We start from the raw sequence: 18,112 nt of genomic DNA, 5'->3' as shown, positions 1-18,112 counted from the left end.
GTTATGCTCTGAGTTAGAACACCCCTTATAGTGGTATGGTCCAAGCTGGCTCATTAGCTCAGCTGAGCGTAAAATGCTGTCTCTTGCCACAGTTGATGAGAGGTCTGTTGAGGGTGAAGAGCTACTGTGGTGTCCATGTTCCTGTATGTATTATCTGGTGAATAAATACACCTTCTGGTTGCAACCTAGTAAATGGCACATCCTCACATATATATTTTGGAAACATTACAATAATTTCCCCCAGAGTGACATTTGAGTACTGATAGTTTTAATAGAGTAAATGTTCAGAGGTCAGGGTCATGTCACTGTATAGTTCTATCATACCTTTCTCTTCTTCAATCGCTCCATCGTCCATTCATCATATAACACCTCTCTCACAGAAGACCACCAGTACACCATCAATCAACATAATGTTCTTAACTCTGCCCTTTGGCCTCAGGTAAATGTTTCTGCTTGTGAGAGAGAGAGAGAGAGAGACTCTCTCTCACAAGCAGAAACATTTACCTGAGGCCAAAGGGCAGAGTTAAGAATATGGACTTTACTTAAAGTATGCAAGATCAAGGGTTGCTTAACCTTATAGTTAAGACCCCATTAAGGTCCAGAATGCCTCATAAATGTAGCCTTAGCTGTAATACATGTTAAGGCCAGACTGCACCAATGCAACTCCTTGCAACTGCCATTGGGGATAATGGTTGCAAGGAGTTGCAAGGAGTTGCATTGGTGTGGACGTGGTCCACGACCACTGCCTCAAAACAATATTGATTTCATTTGATAATGTGCCCATCCCAAGCAACCGAGTGTGTGTGTGAGAGAGAGAGAGAGAGAGAGAGAGAGCGTGTGTGTGAGCGCTACGGCTGTCATCTTATTCGTGTCCACGCATGTGCTGTGTAAGTGGAAGAATTAGACGCATATCGCGTAAGAGCACTAATGGCATAACTATTGACGTGATGATACAAATACAAATACAAAGTGTACGAAAATATGAAAGCAGCACGCATGAAATGTAGCTAATTGGATTTAAGGGGCTGACACTATAACGCCTGCCCGCCTGCCCGGGGCAGGTAAATCAAATGGTAGGGCAGGTGAAATTTGCTATCTGGTTGCCCGACGGGCAGGTGCGTATTTTGAGTGGGGATGCAACAGTTTTTTGTTCGCTATACAACACAACACGAGATATCCGTCTTTAGGCGCTCCGTCTCCCCCTCTCCCTCTCTCCCACCACACACACACACACTGAACCTGCGACGCGGCGAAAACAGCTAATCTACAAGCTCGCATAATACTGAAGACACGGGCACACAACTAGTTATATATCTCTGCTGTTCAGCCTGAAACCGCTAACTCCAAAACGCTCATTGTTCAGGAAACGAGAAAACAAAATATAAGTTTTTCAGGAAATGAAGAAAACCTTATATTTTTAAAACAAATAAATACTGCCTCATCAAAGTTGGTATAGTGACTTTATATATTGTATACTTGCATGTGTCATTATATTATCAACACTTTACCCAAATCGCGGGTAAATCAACACTTTACCCAGCGCTAGTGGAGATAGTAGTTTCAGACGAGCAGAAATCAAGCAGAAATGGAGTTGTTGTCCAAACACTAGCTCCACTTGCTGCTGAGGGAGAGGTTTCAGCGCGACAGAAATGCTATGAATGCCTTTCTTCTTGTCACGTTGCTCTCCTCATTGAACACTTCATAGATTTTAGAAATATAATTACTTGTTTTCATAACATTAGCGTCAGTGCTAAGTTTGATAAACAGGTACACTGCATAGTTTTAACAGACTACGGGGAGTTTGTAACGTGATCCTCCTCCTCGTTCACTGCGCAGTGCGCTCTAGTCTACTCATGCTGTTAAAAGGCAGCTCTGTAGAGGAGAGAGGGGAGTTGTTTGTTTTTGACGGACAGTTTGAGGATCCAATGGAGTTGGGAGTTTTCGTCAGAGGCGCTTTTTAATACTTTTCATTGGTTCAAATGTTTTGATTTTTTACACAGACGTAAAGGGTGTTCAATAGCGTTGATTTATGAAAAAAAAAAAAAAAAAAACTGAAAATGGAGTTATCTGGTTCCGGACACTGACGATATATAAATCACCGGGTTGCAAAATCACGTTTGGAATCTAGTGTGAAGAGATACGTTTGTGAGAATGTGGAGTTGATGACGAGCATGGCTGCTTGCATCCCACCCGCGATATAAAACAAAAACACCCGCTGACTTTTTTCACATGTGCTGCAGATCCCTACTTGTCCCCAACCGACGTGTGAAAATACAAGAAGCAACTTGTAAAGCCTTCCTTATATCAGTATCAGTTCAAAACAGCAGCAGCAGTCCAGTACCTCCGTTTGTTTATTGAACGGTCAAAGCTTAACACGTGTCAAGTCAGACGAACGTAAACCCTTGACTTCTGGTCGGTGGACATCAAAATAAGAGCGCTTTGTGAAGTTATGGGAGTGGCTTCACACTATGGTCTCGGGTGCGCACTCCAGACCGCTTGGCAGGTGTCGCGCTAGTGTGAATGTTGCATATCGTTCCCCGAAACGGATCACCGACAGTCTCGGATCCGGATCATGCGTATTTGGCTACGGTACGCTGCAATGTGAAAGCAAGCGTACCGTTAGACGGAAGTGGCCCGCTATTTGTAATAGGTGACGGTATATAAACTCGACAAAAACAGTCAACAAAAACACGTCGCAGATCAATCCACAGGGGTTCAACCATGGCCGGATCCCGCAGTTAATTACTGACCGCCGCTCCCTCCCGCAAGAAAAAATTAAATCCCATTCTGTCCCGCGTCATCCCACGGGTTCATTTAACATTTACTCCCGCCGCATCCCGCGGGTTAATTTCATCATTAAATAATAAAATGAACCCGCGGGATGATGCGCTAAAACCCGCAATATTTATATATAAAACTTTTTTTTTATTATATAAAACATTACATACAGAAAAAGAATGAGAGCGCGAGAGATAGAGGCCGTGTCACGGCCATATAAGGACAGCAACAATATATATATATATATAGGTCGCAGCACAATTTACGGTACACTAATTTGACATAATAAGCCGTTATTACAAATAATGTGTTTCTTATTAGCAATAATGTTTTTTTATTAGAAAGAAACAAACGTTGTTATACCCTTATTTTCCACTATTATCCCTTAATTATGTTCTAATTAGAAATTGAATGAAACGTAACAGACCTAACAAAGCCTAATAAGACCTAACAAAGCCTAATAAGAACCCCGCAACTACTAACTACACGATGTGATGTTAGGCTACTATTAGTCTACTGTAAGGGTTTCGTTAGAACAAATGTGTTCTTTATTAGGCCTTTATTTAATGTTATTTCCACTTACTTCAAGTTACTTTACATATAATTACAACAGAACTGTACCGTAAATTGTACATCAGCCATTCCGGGCTAACTTCATGACACATTATATTCTTCCTACCTTTTTTGCTTAATAAAAATGATTATGTTTGTAACCCCTGGGTAATTTCCCCAGCGTTAATATGTGCCTATTTCAAAACCTTAGTAGTAGGCAGGCAATTTAATAAGTCAACAGGTCTTTAGAAGCTAGTACCACTTTAAGAGATCAGTCTAACTTGTAGCTCCTGTAGGGGCTATCTAACTTGTTGACTGATTGGTCTTTATGACGGTCCATCACTTTTCCAAGCATATGATTGGTTGGGGGCGGGACGAGCTGGGATGTGTGTGTGCTTAGCCAATTTTAGACGGAGAGGTTTTAGTGTGTCTGAAGGACTCACATAGTGTATTTAAACGGGATCATTATGTGACAATCGTACCACTAAGTGCATAAGTGATGAATGAGTTTACTCATCTGTATTGATAGTGTTTAATATTTATCCTGTTTGGAGTCAAGACGAGTCCTGGTTTAACGTTACTGTAGTAAGCAGGCGTCTCGAGTTACACTGTTGTTAGCCTCTCATGCTAGCTGAGCTAACGTCCAGTGTGAGAAGCAACACCGGGATCGTTTTGGAATATAAAGATTTTCGGACACTTGTTTTATATATTTTATTCAACGTTTGTCAGAGAAATGTATTATTGTTAATTGTCAAGGTTTGTTTTAGTTTTTTTTTTTCATAAAGTGCTTGGAGTGGCAAAAGCTTAAAAGAAATGTGTCCATAATACTGGATTTCATTGTCAAAATGGCTTATTTTGCAGTGAGTGAAAATAAAATAAGCTGCAGCAATTGTTTCAATTTATTAAGCTTTCCGAGTTGATGTTATGACCTATACAGCAACCAGCCACTAGGGTGTGTTTAGGCTATTTTGTCTTCACCTAGCCAAATGTATTGAGAAAGTAGCCTAAGTTAATATGCCTCATGTTTTATAATATGTAATAGTGAGCAGTATAGCAGTCATGTGCAATGGGCTTCCATAACATTTCTGGAGCAGGTAAGTTATTTGGAAGTAGGCCTACAGTTTGTCAGAAATTAGACTAATAATCAGCTAATATTGATATATAACGAGCATGCATTCTCCTTTCATGACGTTAGCATGGACTGGCTGGTGTACAATTTACGGTACAGTTCTGTAGTAATGAGAAGTAATTTGTTCCTAATAACAACATAATAATTTGTATTAAGCAAAAAGGTAGGCAGAAGTATAATGTGTCATGAAGTTAGCCCGAAATGGCTGATGTACAATTTACGGTACAGTTCTGTAGTAATGAGAGTTAATTTGTTTCTAATAAGTACATATTATTTGTTAAGAAGCAATAAGGTATGTGTCCTGATGTTGGCACAGAATAGCTGATGTACAATTTACGGTACAGTTCTGTAGTAATGACAGGTCATTTGTTTCTAATAAGTACATATTATGTGTTAAGAAGCAATAAGGTATGTGTCCTGATGTTGGCACAGAATAGCTGATGTACAATTTACGGTACAGTTCTGTATTAATGAGAGGTAATTTGTTCCTAATAACAACACAATATTTTTTATTAAGCAAAAAGGTAGGAAGAATATAATGTGTCATGAAGTTAGCCCGGAATGGCTGATGTACAATTTACGGTACAGTTCTGTTGTAATTAGATGTAAAGTAACTTGAAGTAAGTGGAAATAACATTAAATAAAGGCCTAATAAAGAACACATTTGTTCTAACGAAACCCTTACAGTAGACTAATGGTAGCCTAACGTCACATCGTGTAGTTAGTAGTTGCGGGGTTGTAATGTGACGGTCAAGTAAGTGGAAATAACATTAACATTAGGCATTATAAAGAACTTGTATTTCTTATTAGGCTTTGTTAGGTCTTATTGGGCTTTGTTAGGTCTTATTAGGCTTTGTTAGCCTCCTATAGGAATCTGTCGAATAGCGGAGAACACCATTTCAAATAACGCCTTTTGTTACGTTTCATTCAATTTCTAATTAGAACATAATTAAGGGATAATAGTGGAAAATAAGGGTATAACAACGTTTGTTTCTTTCTGATAACAAAACATTATTGCTAATAAGAAACACATTATTTGTAATAACGGCTTATTATGTCAAATTAGTGTACCGTAAATTGTGCTGCGACCTATATATATATATAAAAGAAAAGACGTTGAATTGATGTACTTTATTTAGACATGAGACATGAGAAACAGTACATGGAAGTACAATTCACAATACAAGGTTTCAGTCATTCAGTCCGACTTCACTGTATAGGCTACTATAGTTGCCTTTTCATAAATGATATATTTTTGTACTTAAGCTGTCGTGAAAGTTTATAATATTTAGAGAAATTTAAAGTTTCAAATACAAAAGTAGTAGTAGTTGTGAAGGTTAGCAAACTGGACATTTAGACTGAATGTTTCCTGTATCCTCATCTTGCGCTAATGCACACAAGTGTTTCACCAGGTTTTATTGTCTCCGCCAGGCCGAAAGGCATGGCGAGAGTATGTTTTCGCCCCTGTCCGTCCGTCCGTGTGTCCGTGTGTCCGTCCGTCCGTCATTCTGTCATTTTGTGTACAGCTAATCTCTGCCACCGTTGGCTTGATCGCAGCGAAACTGTGCACACACAGTCCCTGGATGCCAGAGCAGAACCTCTGCTCCAAATTTTTCACATGGGCCTTTTATAGCGCCACCAGGAGGCCGATTTGTGCAAAACACATTTTTGGACAGTACTCCTACAGATTTTGGCCCAAAATCCGGCAAATCGGTACACGGTATCTCTATAGTCATTTAAAGAAACGGCTCATTTCAGATTTTTCATATTCCATCCTGATTGGCAAAAAATGGCTTTCAAATTTTGCAGGAGTACTCCGTTTCGAACAAAATGCCTCAAATCATGAACACAGCATGCAATTTCCGTGAACATTTGCACACACATTCCCATTAGGCCGAGGAAGGAATGCCATTTGAAAACGTTCAAATCAGCCTCATGGTGGCGCTGTAACAGGCCAATTCGTGCTTTTACTGTACCTATAACTGCACCGATCAGTGTAAAACTTTGTATGCACACTGTCTAGAGGCCAAGGAAAAACCTTTGCCCTGCATTTTTCACATTTGCCTTTTATAGCGCCACCAGGAGGCAGACTTATGTAAAACACATTTTGTGATATTAAGCCTTCAGATTTGATCCAAATTTCACGCAAATCGGTACACATGATCTCTATAGCCATGTGATCAAGACGGATCTGTTAGATTTTTCATATTCCATCCTGATTGGCTAAGATTGACATGTAATGTTTACAGGAGTGGCCCGTTTTGAACAAAATGCCGCAAATCATGAACGCACCGTCCGATTGCGGTGAAACTTTGAACACACATTTGCACTACGTTGAGGAACAAATGCCACCCTTTTAACATTGGCCTGTTATAGCGCCACCAGCAGGTCAAATTTAGCAAAACACATTTTTAGAACAAAATGCCTCAAATCATGCATGCAGTGTCCGATTGCTGTGCAAGGCCTAGGAAGAAATGGCACCCTTTTCACATTGGCCTATTATAGCGCCACCAGGAGGCCACAATAACCTACCTGACCTGGCGGAGACCTGTGCTCCGAGGAGCACTTTTTCTAGTTTGCTCTGAGTCACTCTGGAAAAGAGCATCTGTTCAACGCCTACATTGTGTCAACATTTGTGACATTTAAAGCAGCGATTCTCAGCGCTGTGAGGATATTGCTAAACATTAATATAAAAAAAAAATATATATATATATATAGTTTATACACTATATGTTTAATCCGTTAAGACCGGGAACGAATCTGTGTCATTTTAAGATTTCTTTGGCTATTAAAAAATAGTAGATATACAAGCTCATAGCGCGCCACCGAGTGCCGCACTATGAGCTTGCATATCATTTTGGCTGTCCTTGACATGGAAAAGTTGGAGCACCAACTTATATAGCAACATACTGTTAGGATTTAGAACAAAATATTTGATGTGTATTTGGCCGCAGACCCCCATCTCAAAATATTTAGTTCCAGGGACGCCCAGAAGCAAAGTTTTGAGTTAAAATGTTTGCTTTCAAATAATACATATTCAAATATTTGCAAAATGTTTCAATATTTTTCAAAAATAGCAGATCTACAATATATATTATTTGGGCTGTTTTTTTGATGGCCCAAAGAAATCTTAAAAATGACTCAGATGCGTTCCCGGATATAATGGGTTAAGCCCTTTATCCATATTGTATATGTTGGCTATTCAAATATAGCAGATGTACAAGCTCACAGCGTGTCACTTCGTGCTGCGCTGCGAGCTTGTACTGTACATCTGTGTACTATGTATAATGAATGATGTCTGCGTGTGTGAGCTGAAATAGGGCAGCCATGTTAAGGGAGAACCTTGAAGATGGAGGGGGATGAAGGCATCTTTTCATACAAATGGCGCATTTATATAGCGCCTTTTATCCAAGACGCTTTACAATGACTGTGCATTACTGTACATTCACCCATTCACACACACACACCGACTGCAGAGGAAACCATGCAAGGCACCAACCTGCTTGTCGGGAGCAATTAGGGGTTCAGTGTCTTGCTCAAGGACACCTAGGCACCAACTCCGAGCCTGGCAACATACTGCATGTTGCCAGGTGTGTGTGTGTGTGTGTGTGTGTGTGTGTGTGCGCGTATGTGCGCACATGTGTATGAATGTACACACAACACTCTCTGTCTGTCAGCTGGCATGCACCTGATTTTATTTCACTGTATGAAGGAGTCTGTACAATAAATGTCCCCCATGCATTCTGTCCAGATAGACTGCTGTAACCCCCCCCCCCCCCCCCTCCACTACTCAGTGTTGAATTCGGCCAAAACAGTCTTCTTTTTCTTATCAAGTCAAGTTTATTTACGTAACAACAAATTACAACAAATGTTATCTCATGGCACTTAACATGAAACAGCAGTGGTTGAAACAGCAGTTGTTGTCGTAAGTGTGCTGCAAGTGAGTGCTGTCAAAGTGTGGTCCTTGAAGGGCTTCCAGGGGGTCCCCATAAAAATGTGCAAATATGGCATCAAAATCTGTTTAACCACTTTAACCCTATATACATCGGCTATTTTCAACAACAAGAAATCTTGGTGAAAAAAAACATTTTTTAATATTCTTGAAACATTTTAACAACACAAATCTTGTATGAGGGTCCCTGGCACAACATAATTTTCAGATGGGGGTCCGCTTCCATATTAATTTGGGGGTCCTTGACATGAAAAAGTTCAGAACCACTTCAGAGACCCAGACATTCTCCTATGAGCAAGCACTTGGCGACAACAGCAAGGAAAAACTCCCCTTTAACTTGAAGAAACATCAAACACAACCTGGCTTTGTGTCTTGTGTTTTTGTCTCCGCCAGGCCGAAGGCATGGTGGAGAGTATGTTTTACCCTCTGTCCGTCCGTGTGTGTGTCCGTCCGCTCACAGCTAACATTGGTCAAGCTTCACGTGATATGATCACAATATGTAATATAAATAGGTAAGACAGGATTAATCAGGAACAGTACTTTCTTTTATTATATTTTGATTAGTTTAATTTGAGAACGGCTAGGTGTGCTGTCATGCTCGTTTGAGCACAGGTAGAGAGCCTATTTCAACCAATCACATTGCTTGGTCAGAACTACCTGTTGTAAAATTTTCCTTTCACCATGTCTAAGTTCCTATTTATTAATATCACGTTGATGTTTTAATATCAATGTTATATATTATCAATAACATCTTAGTATTTGACCAATTATTTGGTCCCACAGGTTGGGAATCGCTGCACTAAACTGAAGAGTAGGATTTTTTATTGTTTTGTATTGATAAAGTCAATCCCGCCGCTCCACCAAATCACTGATACATATTTGGATGTCAATATGATATCATATTGATGTCAGAGTTGCGCCATGCAGATGCCAGCACAACTGAATTTACATCACTGCAACATCATTGCCTCCATATTAACACAGAAAGCTAAACAGTTACAACTTGGATTTAACAAGACCCAGGTGGAAGTAAACTCAAGGGAGCATTCTTGAGGAGGCGTTAAATAAACGTTTTTTTTTTTTACCACCACGCTCTGACTTCTGACTAAATGGCTTTATATTTGTCTTTAACCGAAGAGGATTTATCCTGTCCTGTGTGTCATGACATATTTAAAGAACCTGTTCTCCTGTCATGTAGCCACAGCTTCTGTAAAGCCTGTCTGCAGGAATGGCTGGAAAGGAAGGAGCAGGAATGGCTCGAAAGGAAAGAAATAAGGAAGTGTCCAGTTTGTAGTAAAATGGCTTCAATGGATGATCCTCCCTGTGTTCTGGTCCTGAAGAACCTGTGTGAGACCTTTTTAGAGGAGAAACACAGGAAAATAGATCATGAGGAGGAAGTCCCTGAATCACTGAAGCTCTTACAGGGGAAACTGAAGATCTTTAATAGAGTTAAAACAAACTGTGACCAAGCAGCAGAACACATTAAGATCCAGGCCCAGAACACAGAGAGGCAGATGAAGGAACAGTTTAAGAAGCTTCATCAGTTTCTACAACAGGAAGAGGAGGCTAGGATCACTGCACTGAGGGAAGAAGAGCAGCAGAAGAGTCAGTTGATGAAGGAGAAGATTGAGGGTCTGAACATAGATATATCAACTCTTTCAAACACAATCAGAGCCATAGAGGAGGAGCTGAGAGCTGAACACATCTTATCTTTGCAGAACTACAAGGCCAAAGTGGAAAGAGTTCAGCTCACACTGCAGGACCCACAGATGGACTCAGCAGCACTGATAGATGAGGTCAAACACCTGGGCAACCTGACCTTTAGAGTCTGGGACAAGATGAAGGACATTGTCTCTTACACTCCTGTGATTCTGGACCCCATCACTGCTCATCCCGGACTGTTCCTGTCTGATGATCTGACCAGTGTGAGATGCGGAGAGGAACAGAAGCTTCCGAACAACCCAGAGAGGTTTGACTACTGGTTCTCCGTCTTTGGTTCTGAGGGCTTTAACTCAGTGACTCACAGCTGGGATGTTGAGGTTGGAGAAAATAGACGCTGGTGTGTAGGTGTGACGGCAGGTTCTATTCAGAGGAAGGGAGACTGTAGGGGAAACAGTACGGGTCAGTACTGGGCACTAAACTCACATGATGGTGAATACTCAGCAGTCTCCAGAACAGAGAATAATATCCTTGTTCTCTCAGGGAAGCAGAAACCCTGGAGGATCAGAGTCCAGCTGGACTGGAACAGAGGAAAGCTGTCCTTCTCTGATCCTGATACTAACACACACCTACACACCTTCACACACACTTTCACTGACGCACTCTTTCCATCTGTTTATAATGTTGATAGTGTCCCTCTGAAGATGTTACCAAGGAAGATCAGTGTTAACTAGAAAAAGTGCTCCTCAGAGCACAGGTCTCCGCCAGGTCAGGTAGGTTATTGTGGCCTCCTGGCGGCGCTATAATAGGCCAATGTGAAAAGGGTGCCATTTGTTCTTAGGCCTTTAACGGTGTGAGGGCCACGTAGCGGCCCGAACTCTAGATGTGAGGGCCACGTAGTGGCCCGAACCTCTAGAAAAAAAACATTTAAGCAATATTATACGGCTCGGCCTCGTTCCTGACTGTCGTGCCAATAATCACGTTAACGCACACCCTCTCATGTAATATTGTGATTATATAACGGTTACCATCAAAATAAAACATATACAAATGTTTTCATATTGTGGGGCATTTCGCTATAACAACCTTTATGCGAGTGTTATCTCTGTTATAGTCCAGTCAGCGCTCGACAACTTTCCCCAAACTGAACACATAGAGAAACAAAACTTAGCTCAATCTCATTGTAATTAAGATATTAGATAGGGAAAAAAATGCTGAATTTAGCTACTACGTCTGCAAACTTCCCATGCAAAATGCTAGCCTAGCCACTTAACCGGCTCTGCTCTGCCAAAACTCCGTCTGATTAGCACAGCTGATTTTTGTCTCCGCCAGGCCGAAGGCATGGTGGAGAGTATGTTTCACCCTCTGTCCGTCCGTGTGTGTGTCCGTCCGCTCACAGCTAACATTGGTCAAGCTTCACGTGACATCACAATATGTAATATAAATAGGTAAGACAGGATTAATCAGGAACAGTACTTTCTTTTACCACCTCGCCTGGCGGAGACCTGTGCTCCGAGGAGCACATTTTCTAGTTTGTGTTGTTTCTCATAAGCGTACATCCGTTGTCCGTCAACAACACAGCAGTCTGTGCCTTGACTTCTGTGCGCTCACTGCGCTGAGCGCTCAGTGCGTTGACTCACTCCCCAGCCGCAACCCTATATTTATGCGCGACCAGCACAAACATTGTCGCATAGTTGATGACGTCTGTGTCCACAGGGGAACCACTATGTGCATGCCGCCACCTATAGGATCGGGGGTATATATGCAAGTGTTCTCTGGTGCGCAAGGATCTTGGCCAATGTGAATGCAGGCCAGCTGGTAAAGGCCATTCGTTCTCGGGAACGGTTCGAATTGAAACGGACCCAGTGTGAAGCCGCCCTAGTGTCTTCCTGTCTGTGGAATGTAAAATAAGAGCACTTTTGGCCTACTGTATATTGCACTGTTTTCACTGTTGCTACACTTAAAAATATAAAATAAGTGTTAAGGTAGGGTAAGTGATTTTCTTTTGTTAAAATAAGTGTTAAATAGCTTTATATTCTGATAGTACTCATTGCTACAGAGTGTTTGTTCAGTAACATGAGTCTCCATGTCTCTCCAGCTCTTTATTAAACAGAAAATGCCTTTTCAGGTCAGGATACCAATTTTATTGAATCACAGAGAACTTACGACAGGATACAGATTAAACAAGTGAAATTGGAAGTGATGACACAAAGAAATGAGCATGTAAATTTGGAACTGGAACACTATAAAAACTAGAAAAAGTGCTCCTCGGAGCACAGGTCTCCGCCAGGTCAGGTAGGTTATTGTGGCCTCCTGGTGGCGCTATAATAGGCCAATGTGAAAAGGGTGCCATTTCTTCTTAGGCCTTGCACGGCAATCGGACACTGCATTCATGATTTGAGGCATTTTGTTCAAAAAATTTGTTTTGCTAAATTAGACCTGCTGGTGGCGCTATAACAGGCCAATGTTAAATTTGTTCCTCAACATAGTGAGAATGTGCGTGCAAAGTTTGACCGCAATCGGACGCTGCGTTCATGATTTGCGGCATTTTGTTCAAAACAAGCCACTACTGCAAACTTTAGATGTCAATCTTAGCCAATCAGGATGGAATATGAAAAATCAAACACATCCGTCTTGATCACATGACTATAGAGATCATGTGTACCGATGTGCGTGAAATTTGGATAAATCGGAAGGAGTAATATAAAAAAAAATGTTTTACATAAGTCGGCCTCCTGGTGGCGCTATAAAGGCAAATGTGAAAAATGCAGGGCAAAGGTTTTTCCTTGACCTCTAGGGAGTGCGTTTACAAAGTTTTACACAGATCGGTGCAGTTATAGGTAAAAACATGAATCGGCCTGTTATAGCGCCACCATGAGGCTGATTTGAAAATGCTCAAGTGGCATTTCTTCCTGGGCATAGTGGAAATATGCGTGGAAAATTTCAAGGAAATTGCATGCTGTGTTCATGATTTGAGGCATTTTGTTCAAAACGGAGCACTCCTACAAACTTTGGAAGACATTTTTAGCCAATCAGGATGGAATATGAAAAATGTGAAAGACCCGTTTCGTTTAATGACTATAGAGATACTGTGTACCGATTTGCGGGATTTTTGGACAAAATCTGTAGGAGTACTGTCAATTTTTGGGGCAGAGGTTCTGCTGTGGCATCCAGGGAGTGTGTGTGCACAGTTTCACGGCGAGCAAGCCAACGGTGCCGGAGATTAGCTGTCCACAGACAGAATGACGGACACACGGACGGACACACGGACGGACGGACAGGGGGTAAAACATACTCTCTCGCCATGCCTTTCGGCCTGGCGGACACAATTAAGCTGATAAATGGGTACTCTCCTGATTGGCTGAAATGGTGTCACCTACCTGGAAATTTATTTTCTGTCTATCAAAGAGCTGGAGAGACAGAGAGACACCTGTTACTGAACAAACACTCTATAGCAATGAGACTTTTTGTTTTTACCAAAAAGTATCACTTACCCTACCTTTAACCCAGGGGTAGGCAACCTTTATTATCAAAAGAGCCATTTTTGGCCCAAAAGATTATTACAAATCTGTCTCGAGCGGCTTTTTTGTGCGCTTTTTCTGGTGTTTCAAAATAACTATTTTTTTTATTGTTTATTGTAAGCAGATCAAGTATACCAGTAAGCCAGAAACGTTGGTGGTGAAAGCAAACAAACCAAGCATTAATAAATTCTTTATTTTCCTTCAATGATTAGTTTTTTATTTGTTTCTGGTGTATGGGCGACACTTTTTTTACTAACAACTTAACTTTAATAACTTAACTTTATGCCTATAGTAAAAAAAAACAGAAAGAAAACCTCTTATTCCTTTGCATACTTCTTTGCCCAAGCAACTGGGAGCCACGGGAGAGGGCCCAAAGAGCCACATGCGGCTCTAGAGCCGCAGGTTGCCTACCCCTGCTTTAACCCATAGTCATATTCATAGCTATTTAGATATTTGGCATAACTATTGAGGTATGACATTTTCACATCGTGCAGCCCCATAATTCGCAAGTAGAAAGTAAATAAGTGTTTAATTGAACAGTAATTAAATTTAACCTATCATTTTATAAAGGACGATTTACTTTTCGGGCAAGTGGGCAAGACCTGTGGGCAAGTAGAAAATGACCTGTACTTGCCCGACGGGCAAGTGCCTCTGAGACCTTAGTGTCAACCCCTAGTCACTATATTTATGCATAGTTTGGAGGCAATTGCACTACTGGTGTGCGAACTGGATAAACGAAGTACGCCTTAAGGTGGCTGGATATACTGTATACAGTATATTGGAGGGCCGGGATGGGTGTTCCGACAACTACATTTCTCAATGGAAGAGTAGAGAAACAACTTCCTAACCACTGCAGATGAGCTAGTCATAATATCAAAATTAAATTTACTTGAGTAAAAGTCCAAAAGTATTGGCATTTAAATGTACCAAAAGTAAAAGTACTCATTATGCAGAATGTCCCATTTCACAGGTTTTCAAAATGTATGAAAATATCTACAAGCTCACAATACGTCGCTATGCGTCACGTTTTCAGCTTGTAGCTTGAAGGGAAAGCCAGACTGCATGGATGTGTGTCCTTCTTCATTATATCATCATAGCTCATGAATATGTATGCCCATGCTGGGCAGGCATAATAATATGATATACCATAGGTGTATATTATACAACTCAACAGTAACTAACCCATTGGAGCACATGTGAGAGTGAAGGTTGCCTTTTCTATAATTGAGGTGCAGCCCTGATGTTTGCCTGTGAAGGGAACACAGTATGGTGTGTGGGTAGGACTACGGTGTTTGAACAGTGCATTCCACAGCCAGGCTTTAGAATAACATTCCCTGCATGCACAGCTACCGGTAGCAATGACCCCATGCGCCCCAGAGACCGCTGATCTGGGGCAGTACAGTCTGGCACACATACTGTACCTGTACAGTCGTACATTATGAAAAATTAAGTATACAGCAGTACTGCAGATCATGGCATATCCACACACAGTCAGCATAAAGCCGGCTCCTTGTAGACAACATGCCCTCAAACATTTCTCTATTCACTCTCTCTGTCTTTGGGTACCCAGTTGAAGGGAGTACTCGTATGTTTTTTCACGTGCTGACTGCTGACAGTTTGACGAAAGGTTGATATGTACCTGACTGTGGTTTAGGAAAGGTGCATGAACCTCAGAGTTGCCCTCTGCGTTCCTGTCCTGGACCTCTTCGAGTGCGATTTCCTCTATGATGCCTGGCTGTCAGCGGCTCTGCTCTTGACCTCAGCGTTCTCCTGTGTCTCCTATTGTCCAGGTCACTTAAAGGAGCAGGCCAGCAGCGCTTTGAATCTGAAGAAGGCTTGCAGAGGTGGCCATGATGTATGTGTCCATTTTTGTTACCATACTCTAATTACTTTGCCGAATTATGCACACAAACACACACACACACACACGCACGCACGCACGCACGCACGCACGCACGCACGCACGCACGCACGCACGCACGCACGCACGCACGCACGCACGCACGCACGCACGCACACACACACACACACACACACACACACACACACACACACACACACACACACACACACACACACACACACACACACGTGACAATAATACCTTTGTAACCCTGAAACATACATGCTCATTCACAAGGGAAATACTGTATTTATTTACACTACAGATGTTGACACGAGATGAAAGGAATATCAGAAACAGAATGCTTTCTCCTGGCCATGCACCTTGTCCTTTATCCCAAAAAACTGAGAATAACAAGTCTGGCTCCAAGTCTGTTCTCAAATTAGAAGTCTTTCTGATAAGACATTAAAGCACACACTGTAAGCTCCATAACTCAGGAAGTTACATAGGACAGGAACATCCTGTCTGGTGCAGAATGACCTGAGGTGTGGGCAAAGCTGACAGTCAAGTTTATCCTTGAGAGGATTTAGCACTTGAACCCCAGTATTGCTAGTATTCTGGGGGAACGTTGGCCGTTGTGAGCCTGAAGATCGGCTATTTTTTGGAGAAGAGATTTGGGTGAAAAAACACCAAACACAGTTGCAACTCTAGAGTGTGTTTTAACTTGGGTATTGAAGTCCTATTTTACCATGCTGGCATTTTTTACCATGCTGGCATCCAAGCACTACCCATGTCTGCAGCATGGCATGCTGCAGACATGGGTAGTGCTTGGATGCCTCTAAGTACTTCCCATGACTGCCAGAAACACACACAAAATCTTTATACTTACACCTATACAGTACCTACTTTAGTGTTTGTATACATACAGTGTGCAGTGTGCACACACTATTCCCATTGCCATTGATGACATGAGGGTATACACTTTTGACTTTTTGTCTCCGCCAGGCCGAAGGCCATGGCCGGGGTCTGTCTGCAAACATTTTTTTTTTAAATTATTACTCCAACAGAATTTGTTCAAACATCACGCAAATCGGTACAGATTATCTCTATAGTCATGTGATCGAAACGGATCTGTCAGATTTTTCATATTCCATCCTGATTGGCAAAGACTGGCTTCCAAAGTTTGCAGGAGTGCCCCGTTTGGAACAAAATGGTGCTTTTCAGCGTCCGATTGTCGTGAAACTTTGCACGCACATTCCCACTAGGAAGCCCGAAATGCCCTTCATTTTTCAAATTTTCTCATCTCTTCACCCATAGGTCATACAATCAAAATACTTTTCCCCTTGGATACCTTGGGTCAATACGCAACTCTCCAAATAAGCCATGCCCAGTTTTCCGCCATGTTGTGTTTTGCTACTACTCCTACCGATTTTGTCCAAACCTCACCTAAATTGCTACACCATATCTCTATAGTCCTGTGATCAAGATGTATTTGTCAGATTTTTACCAGCTCTGCTGCAAGCCGCTGGTCTACACACAGGCATACCTCAGAGTCATCATTCGAAATTTGCATCGAGATGGTCTTTAAGCCAATGGGTAGACCCTGCTGCCTCATTTGCATCGAGATCGAAACACAGCTGAGCTGCCTGCTGTTACCCCCCCCCCCCCCCCACACACACACACACACACACACACACACACACACACACACACACACACACACACACACAGACTGAACGCTTTGAGGACCCCTAAGGGTCTGTAGGTTTTTGTCTGTAGGTCCCAGGGACCCCCAAGGACCCCTAAGGGGGGGGGGGGGGATCCAGGGACCCCCTGGGTACTTTTTTTTTTTGTCTGTAGGTCCCCCTGCTCGAAATTTGACCCTGCAGGAAACACAGCTGAGCTGCCTGCTGTTCCCCCCCCCCCACACACACACACACACACACAGACTGAACGCTTTGAGGACCCCTAAGGGTCTGTAGGTTTTTGTCTGTAGGTCCCCCAAGGACCCCTAAGGAGGGGGGGGGGTTCCAGGGACCCCAAGGGTCTCCAGGGACCCTTGGGGTACCCAGGGGGTCCAGGGACCCTGGGTATTTTTTTTTTGTCTGTAGGTCCCAGGGACCCCCAAAGGTCTCCAGGGACCCCTAAGGGGGGGGTCCAGGGACCCCCTGGGTATTTTTTTTTAATCTATTTTTTGGTCTGTAGGTCCCAGGGACCCCAAAAGGTCTCCAGGGACCCCTAAGGGGGGGGGGGGGGTACCAGGGACCCCCTGGGTATTTTTTTTTGTTTTGGCGCTGACATAATTTCCCTGCATTCTCTACTTTTTTACATTACATTACATTACAGTCATTTAGCAGACGCTTTTATCCAAAGCGACTTACAATAAGTGTATTCAACATAGGTAGGGAACGAAAACTACTAATCACCAGAAGTCTTTAGTGCATTTTCTGCAAAAACAAGCAACCAAGAGTATACCTAGCGCTAAGGTAAAAGTGCAATATATCAGCTACCTATTTCCTTAAACAGATGAGACAAAATAGCTAAATCAAATGAGCATGAGCTAAAACAAATAAGTGTATCGACTAAACAAGATCCAATAAACAATACAACAATAAAAAACAAGCGTTCGTACAACTAGTTAACAACAAGTAGGTCAGGCAGAGAGGAAGGGTAGTGTT

At 42.1% G+C, this 18,112-nt stretch overlaps 1 protein-coding gene across 1 annotated transcript; it reads left to right on the top strand.

Moving 5' to 3' along the window:
* Positions 1 to 9,709: 9,709 nt before the first annotated feature.
* Positions 9,710 to 10,804, top strand: LOC308073293 (nuclear factor 7, brain-like; the record flags this gene model as incomplete). The annotated part of the gene is made up of 1 exon (XM_080412171.1): positions 9,710 to 10,804. One exon carries the CDS (start codon positions 9,710 to 9,712, stop codon positions 10,802 to 10,804), a length of 1,095 nt encoding a protein of 364 aa, XP_080268297.1.
* Positions 10,805 to 18,112: the final 7,308 nt, after the last annotated feature.

This window comes from Gymnoscopelus braueri, assembly GCF_963280865.1.
Source record: "Gymnoscopelus braueri genome assembly, chromosome: 18".
In the NCBI taxonomy this organism is placed as follows: domain Eukaryota; kingdom Metazoa; phylum Chordata; class Actinopteri; order Myctophiformes; family Myctophidae; genus Gymnoscopelus; species Gymnoscopelus braueri.
This window is presented reverse-complemented; position numbering and strand designations above follow the sequence as displayed.